At 38.8% G+C, this 22,244-nt stretch overlaps 1 protein-coding gene across 6 annotated transcripts in view; it reads right to left on the bottom strand.

Annotated features, from left to right (window-relative positions):
- APAF1 (apoptotic peptidase activating factor 1) overlaps nt 1–22,244 on the bottom strand; it is a 93,131-nt gene that overhangs the window by 39,398 nt on the left and 31,489 nt on the right. For all 6 annotated transcript variants that reach the window (XM_081247961.1, XM_081247960.1, XM_081247962.1 and 3 more), the window contains 7 exons: nt 20,915–21,028; nt 20,275–20,459; nt 15,663–15,789; nt 14,488–14,613; nt 12,417–12,548; nt 9,057–9,182; nt 75–236 (listed from right to left, as the gene is read on the bottom strand). In XM_081247961.1, the coding sequence (XP_081104087.1) occupies nt 75–236; nt 9,057–9,182; nt 12,417–12,548; nt 14,488–14,613; nt 15,663–15,789; nt 20,275–20,459; nt 20,915–21,028 (972 nt within the window). The remainder of the gene's footprint in view (nt 1–74; nt 237–9,056; nt 9,183–12,416; nt 12,549–14,487; nt 14,614–15,662; nt 15,790–20,274; nt 20,460–20,914; nt 21,029–22,244) is intronic.

Below are 22,244 nucleotides of genomic sequence, written 5' to 3' on the forward strand. Positions count from 1 at the left end.
TGCAAAAATCAATTAGATGTTTCAATTTTCTTTAAATTAGACTAAATTTGGCTTTTGAAAATACTGGTACTTACAAAGACTTTATTTTTTGCGGCCACCATTATCCTAGCACCATCAGCAGACCATGAACAGCATTTCACTATCACTTCCATATCCTCTTGAGGCTCCTCTGAATTTAGGAAGAACTGCTTCACATTAATGCTCTTCCTCTCGTTTGCTGATTTCACATCCCAAAGCTTCAAATTACAAAAATAAAAAAACGTTTAAGTTTGTTTTGATCTCAAATCACACCTCTAGAATTCCACCTGGCCTAAATGTCACACAAATTATTCAGTTCACCTAATGACTTATTTTTAATTATGCATAACTTTTCATAAGGCTTTTAAATTAAGTATTCCAGTTTCATTCAGCACCTTCCTAAAAAGAAAAAAGAGCAATGCCCAAAATGCAGAATGTAAAACTACACAAAATGTTAAGAGACTTGCGTGGTGTGGAGGAGGCTAAAGATTAGGTGTTGACAGCAAGAATGAGCGTGGAAGAAAGAAGAGACTCACGACTTGCCATGGCTGCCCTCTGCTGGGCCAGGCATGAGGTTTGCTTCACATGCACAGCACGGACACTACACACAGGACCCAGCCCAAGCTGAGTTATAACCTAGCAGAGCATCAGAGACATAAGGAAGTCCCTGAAAATAGAAAACAATATGCTGAAAGGAAGCAAGCCACCTTGTGTGCTTGGTGGGGTCAGACAGGGCTCTAAAACAACTGGATCCTGAGGAATGGGATACAAAAGACCAAACCTCACTCGCTAACAGAGCCACCTGAGCAGCCCAAATGACAAAGGCCTTCAAGAAGATCCATCTTCACTCCCCTGGGCCTTGAGCAGTGTCCCAGTTTCACAGAATGATAATGGCTGCCATACACAGACCAAGGGTTGGCCAAGGAAAAGGATTTAAAAACAAAAAAAAGCTGCTTCTCAGGCTTTAACTCAGCTTCCAAAGCACAGCTCCCAGGGTAAAACCCGATTTGACTGGCCAGGCACACGTTTAAATCTCTCTTGAGTTTAAAGATTATATACACTAGAAATACAGCCAAAACCAAAACCTTTCCCCTTGCAATAACTATAGGTAAACTGGACGAACCAAAGAGACCTCTAAAGTAGTTAGCCCTCCTTGACACTGAAGAGAGAAAATCTGAACATCAGTGCCAGAAGCTTCAGTCACATCAGTCAGATTATATGAGAAATCACACTGTTTCCCTCTTAATACAAAAAACAAAGCAATCATTGCCTGGATTTAAGAAAGGAAAAGAAAACTAATACAACCCAATTTCACTACATCTATCTAAACTACATCTTCTGCATGTGGACCTGACCTTAGCCACTATCCAAGGAGTGATGAAATTCCACATACTGAGGGACCAAGTAAATACCAGCATTTCATTTTGAGAAAGTCACTGCACTGTATCCAAGGTCCATGTGCACCCTGGTCCTTGTGTGGTTCAAATGGCAATCTTTAAATAAAACTCACATTTTGAAACAGTTTATCATCAAGGCCTGAAAAACACATGCTTATCAACATGATATGCTATAAAACACTTAGAAGATTACAGAGCCATTTGGGACAGGAAATAATTTTATGGTTCTTCATCCTCTCGGAAAATAAAAGCTTTACAAGACTTTGACCTTGAAATGCTGTTATCCAGCATCATTTTGCAAGACCTCTGCTTAGTAAACGTCACTGTATCAGTGCGAACCAGCCAACGATACTGGCTTAACAGTAAAAGCTGCCACAAACACGGCAGTTCTTACCAAGAGTGCAGCAATGTCTGTCCCCTGCTGTTACTGCTCTATAATCACATTCTGATACCCACACCTGAAACCAAAATCCTGTCCCTGAAGACTTTTAAATTGTTTTTCTTTTAAGTTTTGAGACGGCTTAATTCAATCTGAAGGGACACGGCAAAGGTTTATCATCTTGAACACATTTATTAACCACTATGCTAGTCACTTCGAGATTATATAAGTGAATCAGATATAGACACTACTCTCAAGGAGTTTATAGGCCAGTAAAGGAGGTAAGACAAGCAATATAAATGACTCTAACGCAAGATATGCCAGATGTGTCTTTTTTTTTTTTTTTTTGCGGTATGCGGGCCTCTCACTGTTGTGGCCTCTCCCGGTGCGGAGCACAGGCTCTGGACGCGCAGGCTCAGCGGCCATGGCTCACGGGCCTAGCTGCTCCGCGGCATGTGGGATCTTCCCGGACCGGGGCACGAACCCATGTCCCCTGCATCGGCAGGCAGGCTCTCAACCGCTGCACCACCAGGGAAGCCCCAGATGTGTCATTTGAGAGGAAAAGATACAGCACAGTGGCAATGCTTTACCAGAGCCATGGGCTTGAGGAAACACTTTTTGCAGAGGGGGCCACCTCACTCTCCTCCCTGAAGTTCAGCCTACTTTACACCAACTTAAGATGGACAACTTAAGATGGACTTAAGATGGATTTCAATACCAAAAAATACCAGAGAGTCTAGGCTAAGGGGTCAGCATAAGCTAAAGTACAAAATGGAAAAGCACAGACAATGAAAAGGGAGAACAAGTGCAGTCTGGGTGCAGCAGCAGGAGCCTGCACACTCCCCCACAGAACCACTGCCTGCTCTGAGCCCCCTCCACATACTTTTACCATTTTCATGGTTTGTCTATTCTCTTACCTTTCTCCCCAGCTAGACCCTGAACAACTTCAAGCCAGGAACTATACTTTTTTTTTTAAGTGTTTAAAAACCAAATGCCTAGTACAGAATCTGGCACATAGTAAGTACTCAATAAATGATCAATAAATACATTTTAAGTGAAAAGACAAATTATTCCCATGTTTCAAGCACAGGTGAGTAGAGACAATAGCGTTACTGAAAGAAACCAGGTTCTGAAGATAGAACACATACATTCATCTCAACACCCTCCCAAAACCCATGTAAAACAACAGTAAAGAGAATTTTTCTCTCTAGGCATGATTCACAAGGTAAAGGAGAATGGAGGAAGATATTAGAGCGACAAAACTATAAAGGCTAGAAAGAAAAAAGACAAGTGATAAGGGGATTCCTTAAAATTGAATCCTGAGCTCACAGTGGAGAAAGCCAAGAAGTAGCCCAATTCACACCAGAGAACCCCCAAAAGGCTCAGGAAGTGTTGGGCCTAGCACCTTCCGGTAAAGATGGAGCTAACACAGGAGGAATCATCGAAAGTCCCTTGAAATCCCTTCCCCTACTATGCCATCCAGATTGCCCTACTCTGGCTGAAGAAAAGAGGGTTAATCTACACCCAGCACAGTTGAGAGCAGGGTCACCATTCTGAAAATAGGGAATTTAAGAGAAAGTCTATATTCCAAGTGTTGAGATCTCTGCCTAGATATCTTTGCAGAACTTGCCAGCCAGACTTTATAGCCTACAGGAAGGGGACTGCAAGATTTTTCTCTGAATACCCCACCAGATCAAGACAAAAGATCTAAAGAGTCTGACATTAAGAGTTCACCATCAAAAAATGATAACACTACAGGGAAACCCACTATAAATAAGTTCACAATTTCCTATCAGTTTTTTGGTGCTGCACTCTTTAAATGTGCTTTGTTTGTTTGTCTGTTTCTTATTATTTATTTTTGGCTATGTTGGCTCTTCATTGTTGTGCACAGGCTTTCTCTAGTTGCAGCGAGCAGGGGCTACTCTTCATTGTGGTGCACAGGCTTCTCATTGTGGTGGCTTCTCTTTGTTGCAGAGCACCGGCTCTAGGGCATGTGGGCTTCAGTAGCTGTGGTACACGGGCTCAGCAGTGGTGGCTCATGGGCTCTAGAGAGCAAGCTCAGTAGTTATGGCACACATGCTTAGTTGCTCTGCAGCATGTGGGATCTTCCCGAACCAGGGCTTGGACCCGTGTCGCCTGCACTGGCAGGAGGATTCTTAACCACTGCACCACCAGGGAATTCCCAGTGCTGCACTCTTTAAGCATGAGCAGATATCCAAGGATCAGGCAAGTAAGATATAGCTCTAAAGTGTAGACAGAAACCAAAACCAACAAACAGAAAAAAGAGAAACTATAAAAGAATATGAAAACTTAAAAAAAAACTATTACTAATACCCACAAAAAGATAAAAGATATTGTACCCATGAAACAAGAATAATATTAAAAAGGAAACTGATCATAAGAATGGGTACACTTAAAAATATGATAACAGAAATTAAAAACACAATAGAAGGAGTGAAAAATAAAGCTAAATAAATCTTCCAAAAAGTAGGATAAATGGACGAAGAAAAGAGAAAAATAAGAAAACATCCCTAATAGACATTCTAGAAAGAGAAACTAGAGAAGAATAAGTCAAATAATTAAAGGAAACCTCCGGAACTGAAGGACATGAATTTCCAAATTGAAAGAGGCTATCGAGTGCTAAGCACAATAAATGAAGACAAACCCACACCAAGGCACTTTATCATTAATTTTTAAAATACTGGGAATAAAAGAAGATCTTAAAAGTTTCAAGACAGGAAAATAGATCACATACGAATCAGAATGGCATCAAACATCTCAAGAGAAACTTTGGAAGCTAGAAGACAAGGGAGCAAGCAATGTCTCCAAAATTCTAAGGAAAAATTACTTTCTTCTGTATGCAGTCAAAAATATAAATTAATGGGCTTCCTTGGTGGCGCAGTGGTTGAGAGTCCACCTGCCGATGCAGGGGACACAGGTTCATGCCCCGGTCCGGGAAGATCCCACATGCCGCGGAGCGGCTAGGCCCGTGAGCCATGGCCGCTGAGCCTGCGTGTCCGGAGCCTGTGCTCCGCAACGGGAGAGGCCACAATAGTGAGAAGCCCGCGTACTGCAAAAAAAAAAAAAAAAAAAAATATATATATATATATATATATATATATATATATATATATATATATATATATATATAAATTAAGTATGAAGCTAGAAGAAAGACACTTTTAGACAGACAAGTTCTCAAAAATTTACCTCCCAGAGATTCTTTCTTAGAAAGCTAGAGGAGATTTTCCACCAAGCTGAGAGGGTAAACCAAGAAATTCAGGAAACAAGGGTTTCAACTCAAGAAAAAAGCAAAAGGAACTCCCAGGATGGCAGCTGAACACTGGGAATAGTACCACCAATCATAATGGAGCAAGGTAAAACCCTCTAAGAAAGTTATTTCTAAGAAAAGAAAATGTCAAATCAAATACCTGATACATTTAAATTGTTTAAGAAAGAACTTAGACAAGGGATAGTTTGAAGATGAATTAGTGGTATGCACATTTAAAAAATAATAGGGGGACTTCTGTGGTGGTCCAGTGGGAAGATTCCACACTACCAATGTAGGGGGCCCGAGTTCAATCCCTGGTTGGGGAACTAGATGCCGCATGCCTGTCGCAATTAAGAGTTCGCATGCACAACAAATAAGTCCGTGTGCCGCAACTAAGACCTGGCCCAGCCAAAATAAATAAATTTAAATAAATAAATGTCAACCTTTGGGCTTCCCTGGTGGCGCAGTGGTTAAGAATCCACCTGAATGCAGGGGACACGGGTTCCAGCCCTGGTCCGGGAAGATCCCACATGCCACGGAGCAACTAAGCCCATGAGCCACAACTCCTGAGCCTGCGCTCTAGAGCCCGCAACTACTGAAGCCCGCACCCAGAGCCCGTGCTCCACAACAAGAGAAGCCACTGCAGTGAGAAGCCGGTGCTTCACAACAAAGAGTAGCCCCCGCTGGCCGCAACTAGAGAAAGCCTGTGTGCAGCAATGAAGACCCAATGCAGCCAAAAATAAATAAATAAGTAAATAATAAATAAAATTTAAAAATTAAAAAATAAATGTCAACCTTTAAAAAAAATAAGCAAATGATAAAAACAAAGCTTCACTGTTAAATATACAACATCTTTAATCCCAAAGAAAACAAAGTGTTGTACAGGAAAGGGGGGAAAAATAATCATCATATACTACGTGGCCCAACTGTGATCAGTCACAATGATGTAAAAATCCTGAACACTGATCTAATCAAAATCCTGAAACATATAGGAACCACAAAAAGTAGGTCAGTTTGGGGAAGAAAAAATGAAGAGTTCAGTTTGGAGCACATTAAGTTTCAGGTACGGCATATTATCTAAGTGACAACAGTGAGCAGGCAGTTAAAGATGCAGGACACAGCACATAAGAGAAATGAGGGCTGGAGAGAACACATCTGAAAGTCACTCACAGAAGGGAGAAGAACTGAAGCCACAAGACCAGCTGAACTGGGATGGAAGAAAGGTGATGGAGGTAGGTAGTCAAGATTAGAATCTTGAGGAAACAGTTATATTTTAATGGGCAGGAAAAAGAGTTAAAGAAGGGGTTAGAGACACAGAAAGAGAAAGAAGAAAACACTGAGTGTCAAATGAGTAGAGTTTCAAAAAGGAAACAGAAGGGGGTGTAATACAACCAAAAGAATAAGGACTGGATAAAGAAAAATACCGGATTTCACACTCATCCAAAGAGCATTAGATTTTACAACAAAAAGAATGAAAACAAAATAAAACTGGATTTTACTCTTCAAGGGAATAACAGGACCAGGCTAAAAAAGGGTTAAGTAGTGAATAAGTAGTCAGAGGTTGAGGCAAGTATAGGTGACTTAAGAAGTCTAGTCATAAAGGTCTAGTCAAAAAGAAAAACTGAATGACTATTTCAGAGGATAACACAATCAAGGAAGAATCAAAGGTTTTTCACTTTTTGGTTTTATAATGCTTAGGAAGGGCCAAGAACAACTGTAGGCTGTGGGAAAGGATTCAAAAGAGAAAAAAAACTAAAGATGCAACATGGAGAGGAAATAACCAATGAGGCAAGGTCTCAGGGGAAGAAGGAAAAAAAGGAACAGTAGGTACAAGCAGAGGACTTCCTGGGCACTGAGATGAGAGAAGAAGGGGAGTAGAGACTCTTTATGGCAATTGTTGAGGGGGCTCATGGCAGGGAGCTCTCGGGTGGTGTCAACCTTCTGAATAGGTATGAGGTAAGGTTATCTCCATAGAATGAAAGAGATACAGTGACATTGTTAGGGGCTTAAGAACAGCAGAAAAGGTTTGGAACAGGCACTACAGTGAATTCAGTTCAGGAAACAAATGGCAGCAAAGAAGGCCCAGTAGAGTTACACAGCTCAAACTTGTAGAACAGATAAATGGCCTGGTTTCACAACTTTCTTCAACATTAAGCAAACTAATAATAATGGAATCTTCCCAGAACTTGCATTAGCAATGGAGATAAGGTAAAAGGAGAACCTTCCTTGAGATATAAAATGCCTCTGAAGTCATTCATTTAGTAAAAACCAAGAAATAACAACTCATAGGACTAGAAGAATCTTTCAGAAGAGGGTTGCCTTCACTGGGCCTCCAAAAAATCCTCTGATATGGTCATCCCAAAGAAGAGACAGATATTTGATATTTGTAGAGAATATGTCATAGAGGCCAAATCCATTTGGCTGAATATTCTAAGAATGCTCCAACATCTACCAGATGCCAGGAAATTATATCAAGTAGAATTCTACCCATAAAATTCCTAGATGCCCAGAAGAAATCTATACAAAAATGAGTTATCCTCAGTCAACAAAGAGAGATCAAAGATTCAAACAGAGGATCAGCATCAAGAGAGTATAATTTGCTGTAACTTAGGAGTCACCTAGTAGCATTAACAAATCTCCTTCTCTAGAGATTCTAACAAACAAAATAGAGCCCGGAGGACTCAAGTATTTCCCTGGAAGAGGTATATGCCAAGAAAATTTACTGAGCACATGCTCTGAGTACGACTGTGTACAATGAACTTCAGAGAGATACAGAAAGATGACAAGGTCTCTGCAGATCATAAACCTATATTCAACCTTATCAAAGAAAAAGAAGACACATGAAAATGACTGAACTAAACAGTACAACAAATTTATAAGTGGAAATCAGAAGACCAAGCAGCTTCCACCTATCGATATATATAGATACAGGTATATAGAAGATATGTATATATTTGTTCTCAGAACCAGATGGATGGATGTCATAAGAGAACACCTTCTGAAGAAGGCTTTGCATTTATTTTTTAAATTTATAAAGTTTTGAGGGTAATTAAAAACTACAGACAAGTGAATTGGAGGCAAAAAAAAATTCCAAAAAAGACTAATGAAACATATATAGGGACAGTAGCTGAAATAAGCCCCCAAAATTATCTTGCCCAGAAGTGACAATTAATGTACTGGACAGGATCAGAGGTAGAATGATGGAAAGTGAAGAGCCTTAGAGGTGTGCCTGATGAGCGTGGGTTTATCATAATTTAGAATTTGGTACTTTTGTGTTCCAGCTAAAAATGGCAAGATGAAAACAGAGGTAGAGAGTTAATCTAGCGGCTACATATTGGGATAAGGAAGGATGAAGAGTATATCTTAGAAGGTTGCTATCACACATGAGGGTATGACAGCGTGAACCAGAGCAAACACTACAGAAAGGTAGACCAAGAGATGAGGAAGTCAAAGATGGGTTAGACTGAACACCAAAGAAAGGAGAATCAATAAACAGGAGACCAGAATGACAGTAGAGAGGAATAAGAAAGTGGCATAGGATCTTATTGAGAAGTAAGGTGGAGATTTAAGGAAGAAGAATTCAGTGTTTTTTAAAGACTATAAATTTCAGGAGGCTGAATAAGCTTTTTTCCCTAGCTCTGAGTTTTCCCCCATAAGATTTCACAAAAACAGGAATATAGGAACATAAAAGGCAGAATAAATGAATGATAAATAAAAGCAGGACCTTTACAAATTTGATCCCATAGATCTCAAAAGATTTTATGAAACCATAAACGAAATACATGCTTAAAAATTAAGAATTAAAATTATATGAACTTTAAAGCATAAGGTAGTAAACCATTAATAAGCAATCATTATGACAACCAATTACAGTTATATTAAATATGCTCCTGGAAGTTGAAGCTTTCTGTAGAAATGTGAAAAACAGAAATCTATTTCGTAAGACAATAAAATTATTTATAAACCATTTTAACAATGAACAAAAGCATACCTTTAATGTTCCATCAGCTGAACAACTAGCCAAAAGCTTATCATCTGGTGAAAATCTGCAGTGATTGACTGAATTTGTATGGCCAAACATGGTATTTCGACATTCTTTTTGATTCAGAGCCCAGAGCTATTTGAGAAAGATAAAAAGATAACTGAAAAACTAGCATTGAATGGGGAAAAGTTAGAAATCATGTGAAGTTCTTCCTTCCCTCCCAATTAAGCTTTTTCAGTTACAGGAAGCATTCCATTCACAGTTTGACAAAGGTGTCAAACACAAAGGTGAACTTGTGATTAACAAGTAATGGGGCAGCCCTTAGATCAGCACCTAAATCTACTAAGGGACTTGAAGGTTTATCTAGGCTTCAGTCTGAGCACTAAACTAGCTAAACAATTACTGCTTATTTTAACAAAGTAGTTTGAAATCATTATTATTTTACTCAGCTGTATAACAATATGTAAAATAAATTGCCCAATTTTTTTAGACGCTAAGTTATCCAACTCTAAAAATAGTCATTTCTAAGATTTCCCTATGCAAACCTAGAGTCTACTAACTAGGCTAAAATCTATTAGGGCTCTTAAAAAATGACTCAAAAATACAAAGACTGCAAAGATAGATATAAATACATTTGACAGGAAACAGAAGGGATTAGCAGAGCAAGTTAAACAACCCTTCCTGGAAACAATCAACCAAATCCAGAACGTGGGACATTCCACAGGATAAATGACTCAATTTTTCTAACAAATCAATGGCATAAAAAAAGAGATAGACAGGAAGGGGAACATTTAAAGAATAAAAGATTTAAGAGACATATCAACCAAATGCCAGTTGAAGTTTGGATTCTGACTCCAATAACTATATGGCAGAAAGATATGCTTTGAGACTAATAAGGAAAAAAGAACATGGACCAGGTATATTAAGAAATTACTGTTTATTATGTTAGGTATGATAATGGCATGGTATTTATGTTTTAGACCTCAGAGATTCATGCTGAAGTATTCTGGGTGAAATGATATGTTACCTGGGATTTGCTATAAAATGCTCTAATCCAAAAAAATGGGAGGGGGTGGGGGAATAAAATACAATTGGCAAATGTTGACAATTGTTGGACCTAGACGATGGACACCACGAGAGTTACTATTCTCTCTCCTTTGGGGTATGTTTGAAAAGTATAAAAAATGTAAATAAAACGGGCAAGGGTGATTTATGCAAATTAGATTAAACACAGAAGAAGAAATCATTTACCTCCCAAAATTAATCTTAATAAAAATCCTTTGGAAATGATCAGTAAGTGAGGTAAGTCCTGTCCTTTATGTCCATCTCCATCCCTAGCTTCTTTTATCCCAGTCCCAGATAAACCCAATTCTGCAGATAATGCAAATTACATGGGAGCAGCATCAAATTTATATCTTTTCATTAGCTTCTCTCAGTTCAAAAAGCACAAGAAGGGCTTCCCTGGTGGCGCAGTGGTTAAGAATCTGCCTGCCAATGCAGGGGACACGGGTTCGAGCCCTGGTCCAGGAAGATCCCACATGCCACAAAGCAACTAAGCCTGTGCGCCACAACTACTGAGCCTGGGGTCTAGAGCCCGCGAGCCACAACTACCAAGCCCACGCGCCGCAACGACTGAAGCCCATGCGCCTAGAGCCCGTGCTCCGCAAGGAGAGAAGCCACTGCAATGAGAAGACTGCACATGCACCAAAGAGCAGCCCCCACCCTCTGCAACTAGATAAAGCCCGTGCACAGCAACAAAGACCCAACGCAGCCAAAATTAAAAAAAAAAAAGCACAAGAAGTGGGACTTCCCTGGTGGGGCAGTTGTTAAGAATCCACCTGCCAATGTGGGGGACATGGGTTCAAGCCCTGGTCCAGGAAGATCCCACATGCTGCGAAGCAAATAAGCCTGTGCACCACAACTACTGAGCCTGCACTCTAGAGCCCACGAGCCACAACTACTGAAGCCCACGCACCCTAGAGCCCATGCTCTGCAACAAGAGAAGCCACCGCAATGAGAAGCCCGCGCACCTCAATGAAGAGTAGACCCGCTCGCCGCAACTAGAGAAAGCCCACGCACAGCAACAAAGACCCAACGCAGCCAAAGAAATAAATTTTTTTTAAAAAAAGAACTTAAAGTTTATAAAAATAAGAGAATAGAACCCTTGCATAGGACATAGGATCCAGGACTTGAAAGAATACAATAAAATCAGATTTAAAAAAAAAAAAAAAAAGCACAAGAAGTCCTAATAGCCCTCATGGAAATGCAAGTGTGGAATGACCGGTCTTAAAGTAAACCTTGTCCTTATTTAAAACTGTTGACCAGGCTTCCTTGGTGGTACAGTGGTTAAGAATCCACCTGCCAATGCAGGGGACATGGGTTCAAGACCTGGTCCGGGAAGATCCCACATGCCACGAAGCAACTAAGCCTGTGCGCCACAACTACTGAGCTTGCACTCTAGAGCCCGCGAGCCACACTACTGAGCCTGCGTGCCACAACTACTGAAGCCCATACACCTAGAGCCAGTGCTCCACAACAAGAGAAGCCACCACAATGAGAAGCCCACACACTGCAACGAAGAGTAGCCCCCGCTCGCTGAAACTAGAGAAAGCCCGCGTGCAGCAACGAAAACCCAACACAGCCAAAAATAAATAAATAAAACAAATCAATTTATCTTAAAAAAATTATCAAAGATATGTGGAACGAATATCTATTTCTGGTTTCAGTTTGGTTCAAAATTTTTTCTTTTCCTATCAGTACATTTTTTCCCTCCTCTTTCTGGTAACAGACCCTCTCTTTCGAATCTTGAATCAAGCCCCAGTCATAATTCAAGTGGAGCTGACCTCACCTATTCGTCCCTTTTCTACATGGCTAAACCTAGCCAATCGAAGGATTCCATCCTACTGACCGCTAGGGTTATTCTGAAATGTGCATGTAACCCAAACCATGTCAACTAGAGTTTTCTCTATGGGAAAACTATGGGACCTGGGAAAGAGTGAGTATCCCTTCCTCTGTGATTATGAGCTGTAATATCCATGTAAGCGTGGAGCTAAGGATAGCCAAATCTGCTGCACAGAGAGAGTATGCCGGAATCAACAAAAAGGGAAACAGAGACTAGAGATGGAGCGGGGGTTAGGGCCTGAGAACGTATTTTAGGCATCTGGAATCAGCTATGCCTGAAGCCACACTCCTTCTAGACTTTTCAGTTACAAGAGCCAATAATATATTTGTTGTTGTTGTCGTTGCTTAAGCTAATATGAAAGTTTCTACCCCTGCAACCAAAAGATCTGTGATTAATACAATATATGAAAAAAAGGAGATGTTGTATCTATCAAATTTATCTACATAATTCTCATTATCCACACTTACTTTGAGGAAGCAGTCATTTGAACCAGTGGCTAAGAGAAGGTGATTACTATTGCTGGTGAAGTGGCAGCAATTGACTTGCTCTGAGTGCTCATCATAGGTACGAACTAGTTCCCCAGACACAGAATTCCAAATCTGAAGAGAATTGAGAAAGTAAAATTTACAAGTACCCCTTATTTTCAAAGAGAAAACAGAGAGGCAAAGCAAATGTGAGCTGTTTTGCAGATTTTCCCAGACATCATACTAATGAATATCTCCCCCTTCCCTAAATTATGTCAGCATTTTGCCAGAATGTTTTTTTTTTAATTACCTGCAAGTCTACCTGCAAGTAATGTAAAACAGTACATTTTTCAAGGGCAAGATTTCACATGTTCATAGGAATTGACAGCAGGCAGAAAAGTGCTATAAAAGGGATGGAATAATGGACTTCAGGCCAGAAAAATTCATCAGAGCCCATCTAAGACCTGGCTCTACCACCGACAAGTTGTGTGTCCCTAGTCAAGTCCTTAATTTACCTGCATTTCAGTTCCCCGCTCTGTAAAATGGGGATACTTGTACCCATCTTATACAATGCACGGTGTCAAATGACAAAGAATTTGATAAGTGTTCTGCTGACTTCAAGGTACTAGTAAAGAAGTAAAGGCAAATGGCTCAGTGAAAAAAAATAAAGGCTTTAGATTCTGAGGGAAACCTAGCTTTCAATGCTGGTGCCATCAGGCATTAGCTAATATGAGCCTGGGCAAATGACTTCATCTCTGAACCTGTTTCCTCATCTCTAAAATGGGATCAACACTTACTTTGCAATTGTTGTGAGAAATTGATAATGTAATATAAGAAAGTGTGTAGTATAAAGCCTCATGCAGTGTTCTCAGTAAAAAGTAATCATTTTCCTAGTTACTATGTTAACTAGTCTGTTTCATCAAACAAACAAAAGAAATAAATTACCTAATGAATTTTCACTGGGCTTTGGACTTTTAGAGGTACTAATGTCCCTCCCATAGCATTTTCTTTTATCTTATCAAAGCACTCTCCAGAGATCCAAAGAGTTTATTCTATTTTAAAGTTCTGTAATAAGTATTTCTGACTCTTGCTTTAAATTTTTTACAAATAGAAACTTGAGCCACATAGCTCTGACTCTGGAACACCACAGAATGGCCAACTCTAAGTCTGACTCAGAATAGAGGTTATGGAGTGAATTAACTGGTTGGTTGTAAAGCCACGTAGAGAGTCCAATCTATCAAGAAGATTTTTCCAAAGTCGCAATTTAGTCTGGACACTCCGGGGTCCTCTTCAAGTAGATGCAAACTCCACAAAAACTCTCAAGCCAACTTTCTTGCTCCCAGGTCCACTAAGACCCACCCCACCTGAACAGATTCAGCATTCCACACCCCTTTTGAAAAACGCCCAAGATGAGGTTTCCCCTCCATTTATCAAATAAAATATTCCCCTAGACTTCACTTTCTCTTAAATTCCATAAAAATACTCTGGCTAAAAGCCAAATTTAGGGACAAGAAACAGAAAAAAGAATAATTAACAAAGAAAAATTACCCTGTGGGTTTTCTTTTCTCTGTTTACTTTGTAGACTAGTAACCTGATTGTTAGTATGTTTATTCATCTAGTTTTGCATTGAATGTAAGCCAGCTCATAAAGGTAAAAAAAAATCTGGTTGCATTTCACAAATTATATATTTTACAACAGGAATCGATCTCAGACAATAATTTTGTGCAACACTTCCGACCACAGTACACTTAGAGATTTCAACTGATATTTAACCCACAGACCTGTCAATAAGTGTCAGGCAAATTCATTAATCTGAAATTGTGTTTCCCAGCTGCCTGATAAATATAAATATCAGCTGTGTTTCCTAGGCTAATCAACCTAAGCATTTTTGCTTGTGCTTAAAAATAAAAAGTTTTAGACAGAATTAATTTACAATGGATAAAACTGGTTTGCCTCAAGTTAGTAGATCAATAAGCAAGAGTTCTTTAACTCTACTTAACTCTAGTCCGTCTATTACAGAAAAAGAAAATAAATTCTGTGGTGATTACAACTCAAGAGGAAAATATTTCCCTACCTTCACTTTTTTATCCACTGAGCAGGTTGCTATAAATCTGTCATCTGCAGAGAATGCACAGCAAAGCACTTCATCCTCATGAGCCTTGATTTCTAGAAGTTTCTCTCCTGTTTCAGCTTTGAAAACCTGTATAAGCAACAATAAAATCTTTTTACTATACCTATTTAACCATGGGCCATCATTCAATAAAAATATTTCTTTAAAAGATCTTTATCACTGTTATTTTGCAACAGAAATGAACCTTGGCAATATCACTGCAAAAATGAGAATTTCTGTCAGAATTCGTATGCCTTAACATAAAAAGAAAATCATCCTGCCCCCCCAAAAAAAAGAAAGGAAAAAAGGAACTTCCCTGGTGGTCCAGTGGGTTAAGACTCCGCGCTCCCACTGCAGGGGGCCCGGGATCGATCCCTGGTCAGAGAAGTAAGATCCCGCCTGCCGCATAGTGCAGCAAACACTCAACAGAGGTGGCAGTAGCTTCAGTTCTTGAGAACAGTTTGGCAAATTCTTAACAATCAGTAGAAAACACTTCATTCAATATGCTTTCTGCACTCAAAAGCCAAAATTCATAAAAGTAGTAATAAAGTACACATATAGAAATAAGGCTTACAATCATAATCTTGCAATCTTAAATTTAAATGTTTTAACTGGTTTTTGTTTCCTTCAAAATCAAAAGGTTGAGTACCAATTTAAAGAAAAGCACTCATTCATGTTTTCTGAAAACAAATGAGAAATTAAAATCCCTTCAAGCGCCTAAGGAAATCATCTAGTCCAATTCCTATTTACAGTCAGAAATCTATGCCCGAGCCTATGATAAAATAGGTATTTTACACAGTCACTGTTTTTTAATCAGAGTCCTGTTCACTGTGCTATGAAGTCCTTATGTCTTTTAACAGTTATCATTTCCTCATTACCCTCAGCTGTCACATGGATGACAAGAACTGACTGCTAGGGTAAAAGGCACTTCTATGTCACCTGGCAAGTTTAGAATTATGAAAATACACCACCATATCTTTTAAATCTAAAGAGAAAGCTTTCACAAAATGTTCAAGAGATCTGAACATTTCTCTATTCCTAATGTGCAATTTTCTTGAATTTTAGAATTTAAATATATTCTAATATGCACAGTATTAGGTGCATGACTCTTTCAATTTTTTCTCAAGAGATAGGTTTACCTGCAAGTTTTTATCAGCTCCACAAGAAGCTATTCTTTGACCATCCTCAGAAAAGCAAGCATGGTAGACAGCATCTGTATGGGGGCGGACGACCAAGCGGGAGAGATTCTTGATGTTTTCTTTGTTTCTAAATATAAGGGAAAAAATGAACAGAAACCCAATAAACAAGAGTAAAAGTAATTATTTTCTTTCAGTAATAAACTGTCTTTTAACATAGTTATGCTCCAAAAAACACAAAACTCTTAAAATTAAATTACCAATATGTAAATGACAGCACACATCACCTGAGGATAAAAAGCATAATATAACAAAAGCAGCATTTTAAGATAAATGCTACGCTATATCAAGCAACCTGTCATGTACTACAAATATCACTGAGTTGGAAGAAATCTAGTTAATCAAATACCTGTCAGTTTTTATTTTCCTCTACTACATTAATAACAACATGTGCAGAGAAAACATTATAAGAAGATAACCTCAAAAAAATCTCCATCTTGGGCTTCCCTGGTGGCGCAGTGGTTGAGAGTCTGCCTGCCGATGCGGGGGACACAGGTTCGTGTCCTGGTCCGGGAGGATCCCACATGCCGCGGAGCGGCTGGGCCCGTGAGCCATGGCCGCTGGGCCTGCGCGTCCGGAGCTTGTGCTCCGCAACGGGAGAGGCCGCGGCAGTGAGACGCCCGCGTACCGCAAAAAAAAAAAAAAAAAAAAAAAAAAAAATCTCCATCTTTTTCAAAAGGAAAGAGCTATAGCAAAATGAAGCTCATTTCCTAACAAAAGTATGACACTACACCCACTACACCCATTATGACGTGCACTTTAAAACCATTCTTCTCTAACTACAATTATTCAGATATAGAGAAAAAAAAGTAATGTCATTTTCTTTGTATCTTAATCTACTAAATACTAAGTATTGCACTAGTATAGATATTATTTCACAAAGGCAAAAGGATAAAGGAATGTGATGTATACTTAAAATGGGGAAAGTATTAGAACAGTGTCAGAATTCCACATACATACACCCCAGTCACTGTGAGTAAATATGTTAAGTGGTATCATGCTTATCTTAAGAGGAAAAGGTTAGGCGTCAGATAAACCTAAAGGGCAACCCTGCTTCTACTACTTATTAGGTGTGTAAACTTATGCAAATTACTTAAACTAGTAAGTTTCCTTTTCCTCATATGTAAAATGTGAGTAATGATATCTGCTCTGAACAGGTATCACACACAAAACAGACCAAATGAAAAAAGGGAACACAAAGGCAAATCAGACTTAAACCTTGCCTAGAAAGTATTAAACTTCACTAGAAGTAATTAAACAAACAACTATAAAAACTAGAGTGATGAGAATCTGGAGGATAAACAGGTAAGCTACTGGCAAAGTTTAGAGAATCAGATTAAGAAAATATGTCCCCCGATCTGTCTACTCAATTCCTCAACGCTCGGAAAGTGACCTGTCACAATGATGGGCATATGGCCAAAAAGTATTAGATAAATAACAAACGAATGCATGAATGATTTCTTTGAAAGATGAAACTCAAATTACGTTTATACCAACCTAAACTTTCTACAGAAGGAAAAAAAAAGCTTTCTAGTACTGAAAAATAAAGCATTCTTTGAATATGACCTGGTCAAACCCAGTTAAAAAGATACAGCTATTAATGATTAACCATCCTATGAGAGAACATCATAGGTTGAAATGCAGTTGATGAAGCGGAAAAAAAAAACAGCAAGAAAAAGTAAAAATAACAAACTCAACGTTCAAAAGAGAACAAGAACTAAACCAATGCCCATCTGATTATCAGACCAAGTATCACAATTCTATTTTAGTCACTAACTAAAACATGAATTCAGTCGATCTTCTACAAATTTCTCTTGAATATCAACTACATGGACCAGGCAAAATGCTAAATGCTATTTATCCTTTTCTTTTTTTTTAAATAAATTTATTTTTTATCTATTTTTATTTTATTTTTGGCTGCATTGGGTCTTCGTTGCTGCATGCGGGCTTTCTCTAGTTGCGGTGAGTGGGGGCTACTCTTCGTTGTGGGGTGCGGGCTTCTCATCGTGGTGGCTTCTCTTGTTGCGGCGCACAGGCTCTAGATGCACGGTCTTCAGTAGTTGTGGCACGCAGGCTTCAGCAGTTGTGGCTCGCGGACTCTAGAGCACAGGCCCAGTGCTGTGGCGCACGGGCTTAGTCGCTCCGCAGCATGTGGGATCTTCCCAGACCAGGGCTAGAACCTGTGTCCCCTGCACTGGCAGGCAGATTCTTAACCACTGCACAAGGAAGCCCTATCCTTTTCTTTTTTAATCTTTTTTTTTTTTTTGGCCACACCACATGGCTTGGTTGGGGATCTTAGTTCCCCAACCAGGGATAGAACCCAGGCCCTTGGCAGTGAAAGCACAGATCCTAACCACTGGACCACCAGGGAATTCCCTAAATGCTATTTATTCTTAAAAACAACAACTAACATTCATTGAGCACTTTCTGTGATCTAGGTACTCTTCTAAGCAACCTATGCAGGTGTGTATGTTTGTGTATACACACACACTCATTTAATCCTCACAACAATGCTATGAATAGTACCACTAGGCAAGAGAAGTTGAATAACTTTCTCCTAATGATATACAACTAAAAAATAGCAGAGCTGGGATTCAAGCCCAGGCGGTCTAGAACCAGAGTCTGTTATTTTAACCTCCAAACGTTCTATACTACAGAATGGATAGATAATTATCGGAAAAAAACAAGTAAACAGAAAACCACCGTAAAATGACACAATGCTATGATATTGAGTAAACAAGTATTCTAGAATACAGACAGATCTCAATGAATTAGGTGGCTGCTTCCAGGGAGAGTGAAACCTCTTCCCAAGAAAATGTTAAAGAATGGTGAACTCTGGGAAGTGAGAAGGTAGGGGAACATGAAGAGTCTCTGATTTTTCATTTTACATCCCTCTAACACTGATTTTAAAAAAAAAAATCAGGAACATGGATTGCTTTAAAACAAAAATAAAATCAATGAAAAATTAAAATTTTATTTTTTGAGGAATTCCTTGGTGGTCCAGTGTTTAGGACTTGGCACTTTCACTGCCGTGGGCCCGGGTTCAATGCCTGGTCAGGGAACTAAGATCCCACAGGTTGCACGGTGCGGCCAAAAAGTAAAATAAAATAAAATTTAAATTTTTTTTAACTTAATTTTTAATTAAAAAAAATTTTTTTAACTCTCTCCTTTACGGAACCTTACCAGAATCCCTCATCCATCCAAGCTAAATTACCCACTTCTCAGTTCTACCTCTATTTTATACATTACTTCTGTTGCATTTATCACATTATAATTATCTGTTTAAACTTCTTTCTTCACTACTAGATTGTAAGCTCCCTGGGGAGAGCCTTAGCACCTAGTAACAGTGCTTTACCACAGTAGAGAGACTCAAATATTTGTTGAACTAAACTGAATTAGGGAAACCACCTGCGGCAACCTGACTTACGTGGAAAGAAGGTCCAGGGCTGTATAGATCACAGACGACATCAACCAGGAGGTCAATTTAGATATAAATTATTCATGTGAAAAGAGGACCATTCATACTTATTATCAAAAGGAGCTTGAAAATAAAGCCAGACCCACAGTTTAAATCACATTCAGCAAGCCACATGAGCTCAGTCAAGTCTCAACCTCTCTGTGCCTCAATTTTCTCATTTGTAAAGTAGGGCAAATAATATTTATGTTATAAGGTTGTCTTGAAGATAAAATGAACAATGTATGTGAGCATATAGTATATCATAGGCATTAAAAAGATAGTAGTTTACCCTTTCCTTTTACAAATTGATAAGATTAAGATAAGAACACAACTGAATGGCCTCTTAGGAGCTAGAAGAATTAGGATTCAGTGGAAGTTTAATATGGACTATATGCAAGGCAAAGTGCTCATCACTTTATATCCAATATTGATTTAAATCTTCACAAAAACAGCATTTACCTCAAAGAATTGTTCTCTATTTCACGTATGAGAAAGAAGAGTAACCTGTAACTTGTTCAAAATCACAAAACTCTTAGGTTTTAGAACTGAGTCTCAAATCTAGGTTTGTAGCTTCAAAAACAATGCTCTTTGCTACTATACTGTATTACAATAAGTGAAGCATTTATATTAATATTTAGGATGAATGTCAAAAGTCATCTTATAGGCAAGCATCTATTTTTATGGACTCTGAAAATATGTATTTCTCCTATGGTTACTTCTCTAGAAGTTTTCAATAAGTAAGAATGCTTATTAAAAGTTTGAGCCCTGGGCTTCCCTGGTGGTGCAGTGGTTGAGAGTCCGCCTGCCGATGCAGGGGACACGGGTTCGTGCCCCGGTCCGGGAAGATCCCACATGCCACGGAGCGGCTCAGCCCATGAGCCATGGCCGCTGAGCCTGCATGTCTGGAGCCTGTGCTCCGCAACGGGAGAGGCCACAACAGTGAGAGGCCTGCGTACCGCAAAAAAAAAAAAAAAAAAAAAAAAAAGTTTGAGCCCTATCCAAAGTAGTTAAGTCTTCCTGGAGTGAACTTATTCACTACCTGAAAAATAATGACACAGTTAGTGCTGTTCCCTTTGGTTTCTCTCCTAACCTACTTACATCCATTCCACGTAAAGCATTCCATTATCGACCTCCTGCTTGGCCTTCAGCTTAGCTTGCTGATAAACTTCTGAAGTTTCCAGTTCACAGAGGCCCAGTTGTACAATATTAGGAAATGGCTGTCGTCCAAGAAGATGTCCATTTAAAGATAAAAACTCCTGGAAATTCTCACAGACTGTACCATCCTATGAACAAAATGAAATCTCTTAGAAATGTAACCAGAGCCCAGATCTGACACCTTTTTGTTTCTGTGATTTTGTCAATTTAAAGGCTTAAATATTCTCTATACGAGCTAAAATTAAATAGCCAACCATTAGGTAACAAATACATAGTGATCCTCTTTGGACTTTTAAACATAGGGTAAAAAAAAAAAAAAAAAAAAATCTCATTATCTAAGTGCTACCTTCTTAACACATTCTCTTTCCTAAAAAAAAAAAATGAACACTTTACTTCCCCAGCTTTCAAACCTCAATCCTATCCACAGCAGGAGAGGAGGCAAAATAATTAGAATAATCAAAGATTAAGTAAGGAAATTATTGCTCTTCACCTCTGCTATTTTGTTCATCCCCACTATTAAACCTAGAATTAAATGTCAAAATGAGATGTCCTTTAAGGACTTATTTTTCATAATAATATATACCTTTTCATCCAACATATGCCTGTATTCCACAAATTCATGAATCAGATGAGCAGGGCCTACGAGCTCCGTTTTTGCTTTAATCCAATCCAGGGAAAACATTAAAGTACACAGTTCCTTAAAAAAAAAAAAAAAAAAGATTAGGAGCACCGTTAAAGAGATCAAAGAATTTTAAATCTACCATCATTATCCTAACACTACTGAGAGAAACTTAGCAGATGCCTAGAATTTAAGGACAAAAAGGAACATATCATTAATAGTTCCAAAGAAACAAAAAATGGACCTCACATCTTAATTCAAAATAAATTTCAGATGGATTTTTCAGACTTAAATATAAAATAGAAACTTCAAAAAATACTACAAGAGGGCTGCCCTGGTGGCACAAAGCACAGAGCTGATTTCCCTGTGCTATGCGGCTGCTTCCCACTAGCTATCTATTTTACATTTGGTAGTGTATATATGTCCATGCCACTCTCTCACTTTGTCCCAGCTTACCCTTTCCCCTCCCCATGTCCTCAAGTCCATTCTCTAGTACGTCTGCATCTTTATTCCCATCTTGCCCTTAGGTTCTTCATGACTTTTTTTTTTTTTAGATTTTTTTAGATTCCATATATTCCATATATATGTGTTAGCATACGGTATTTGTTTTTCTCTTTCTGACTTACTTCACTCTGTATGACAGACTCTAGGTCCATCCACCTCACTACAAATAACTCAATTTCGTTTCTTTTTATGGCTAGTAATATTCCATTGTATATATGTGCCACATCTTCTTTATCCATTCATCTGTCGATGGACACTTAGGTTGCTTCCATGTCCTGGCTATTGTAAATAAAACTACAATGAACATTGTGGTACATGACTCTTTTTGAATTATGGTTTTCTCAGGGTATATGCCCAGTAGTGGGATTGCTGGGTCGTATGGTAGTTCTATTTTTAGTTTTTTAAGGAACCTCCATACTGTTCTCCATAGTGGCTTTATCAATTTACATTCCCACCAGGAGTGCAAGAAGGTTCCCTTTTCTCAAAGTATACATGGTTTTCTAAAATGTTAACATTGTGAGTAGTTAATTGGTAGTCATGACTTCAAATATCATCTATGTGCTGATGATTCTCAAATTTTATCTTTAGTCCATAGTTTTCCCCAGAAATCCAGATTCATATATCCAACTATATGCTAAATATATCCAGTCAGATGTCTTAATGTGTACACCAGACTTAATATATTCCAAATGAGCTCCTAACCTTCCCTTCACCCCTGGTAAAATACTTGTTTGACCCACAGCTATCCTGAACTCAGTTCATGGCAACTCCAATCTTTGAACTGCACAAG

Source organism: Mesoplodon bidens (genome assembly GCF_964165515.1).
Source record: "Mesoplodon bidens genome assembly, chromosome: 11".
In the NCBI taxonomy this organism is placed as follows: Eukaryota; Metazoa; Chordata; class Mammalia; order Artiodactyla; family Ziphiidae; genus Mesoplodon; species Mesoplodon bidens.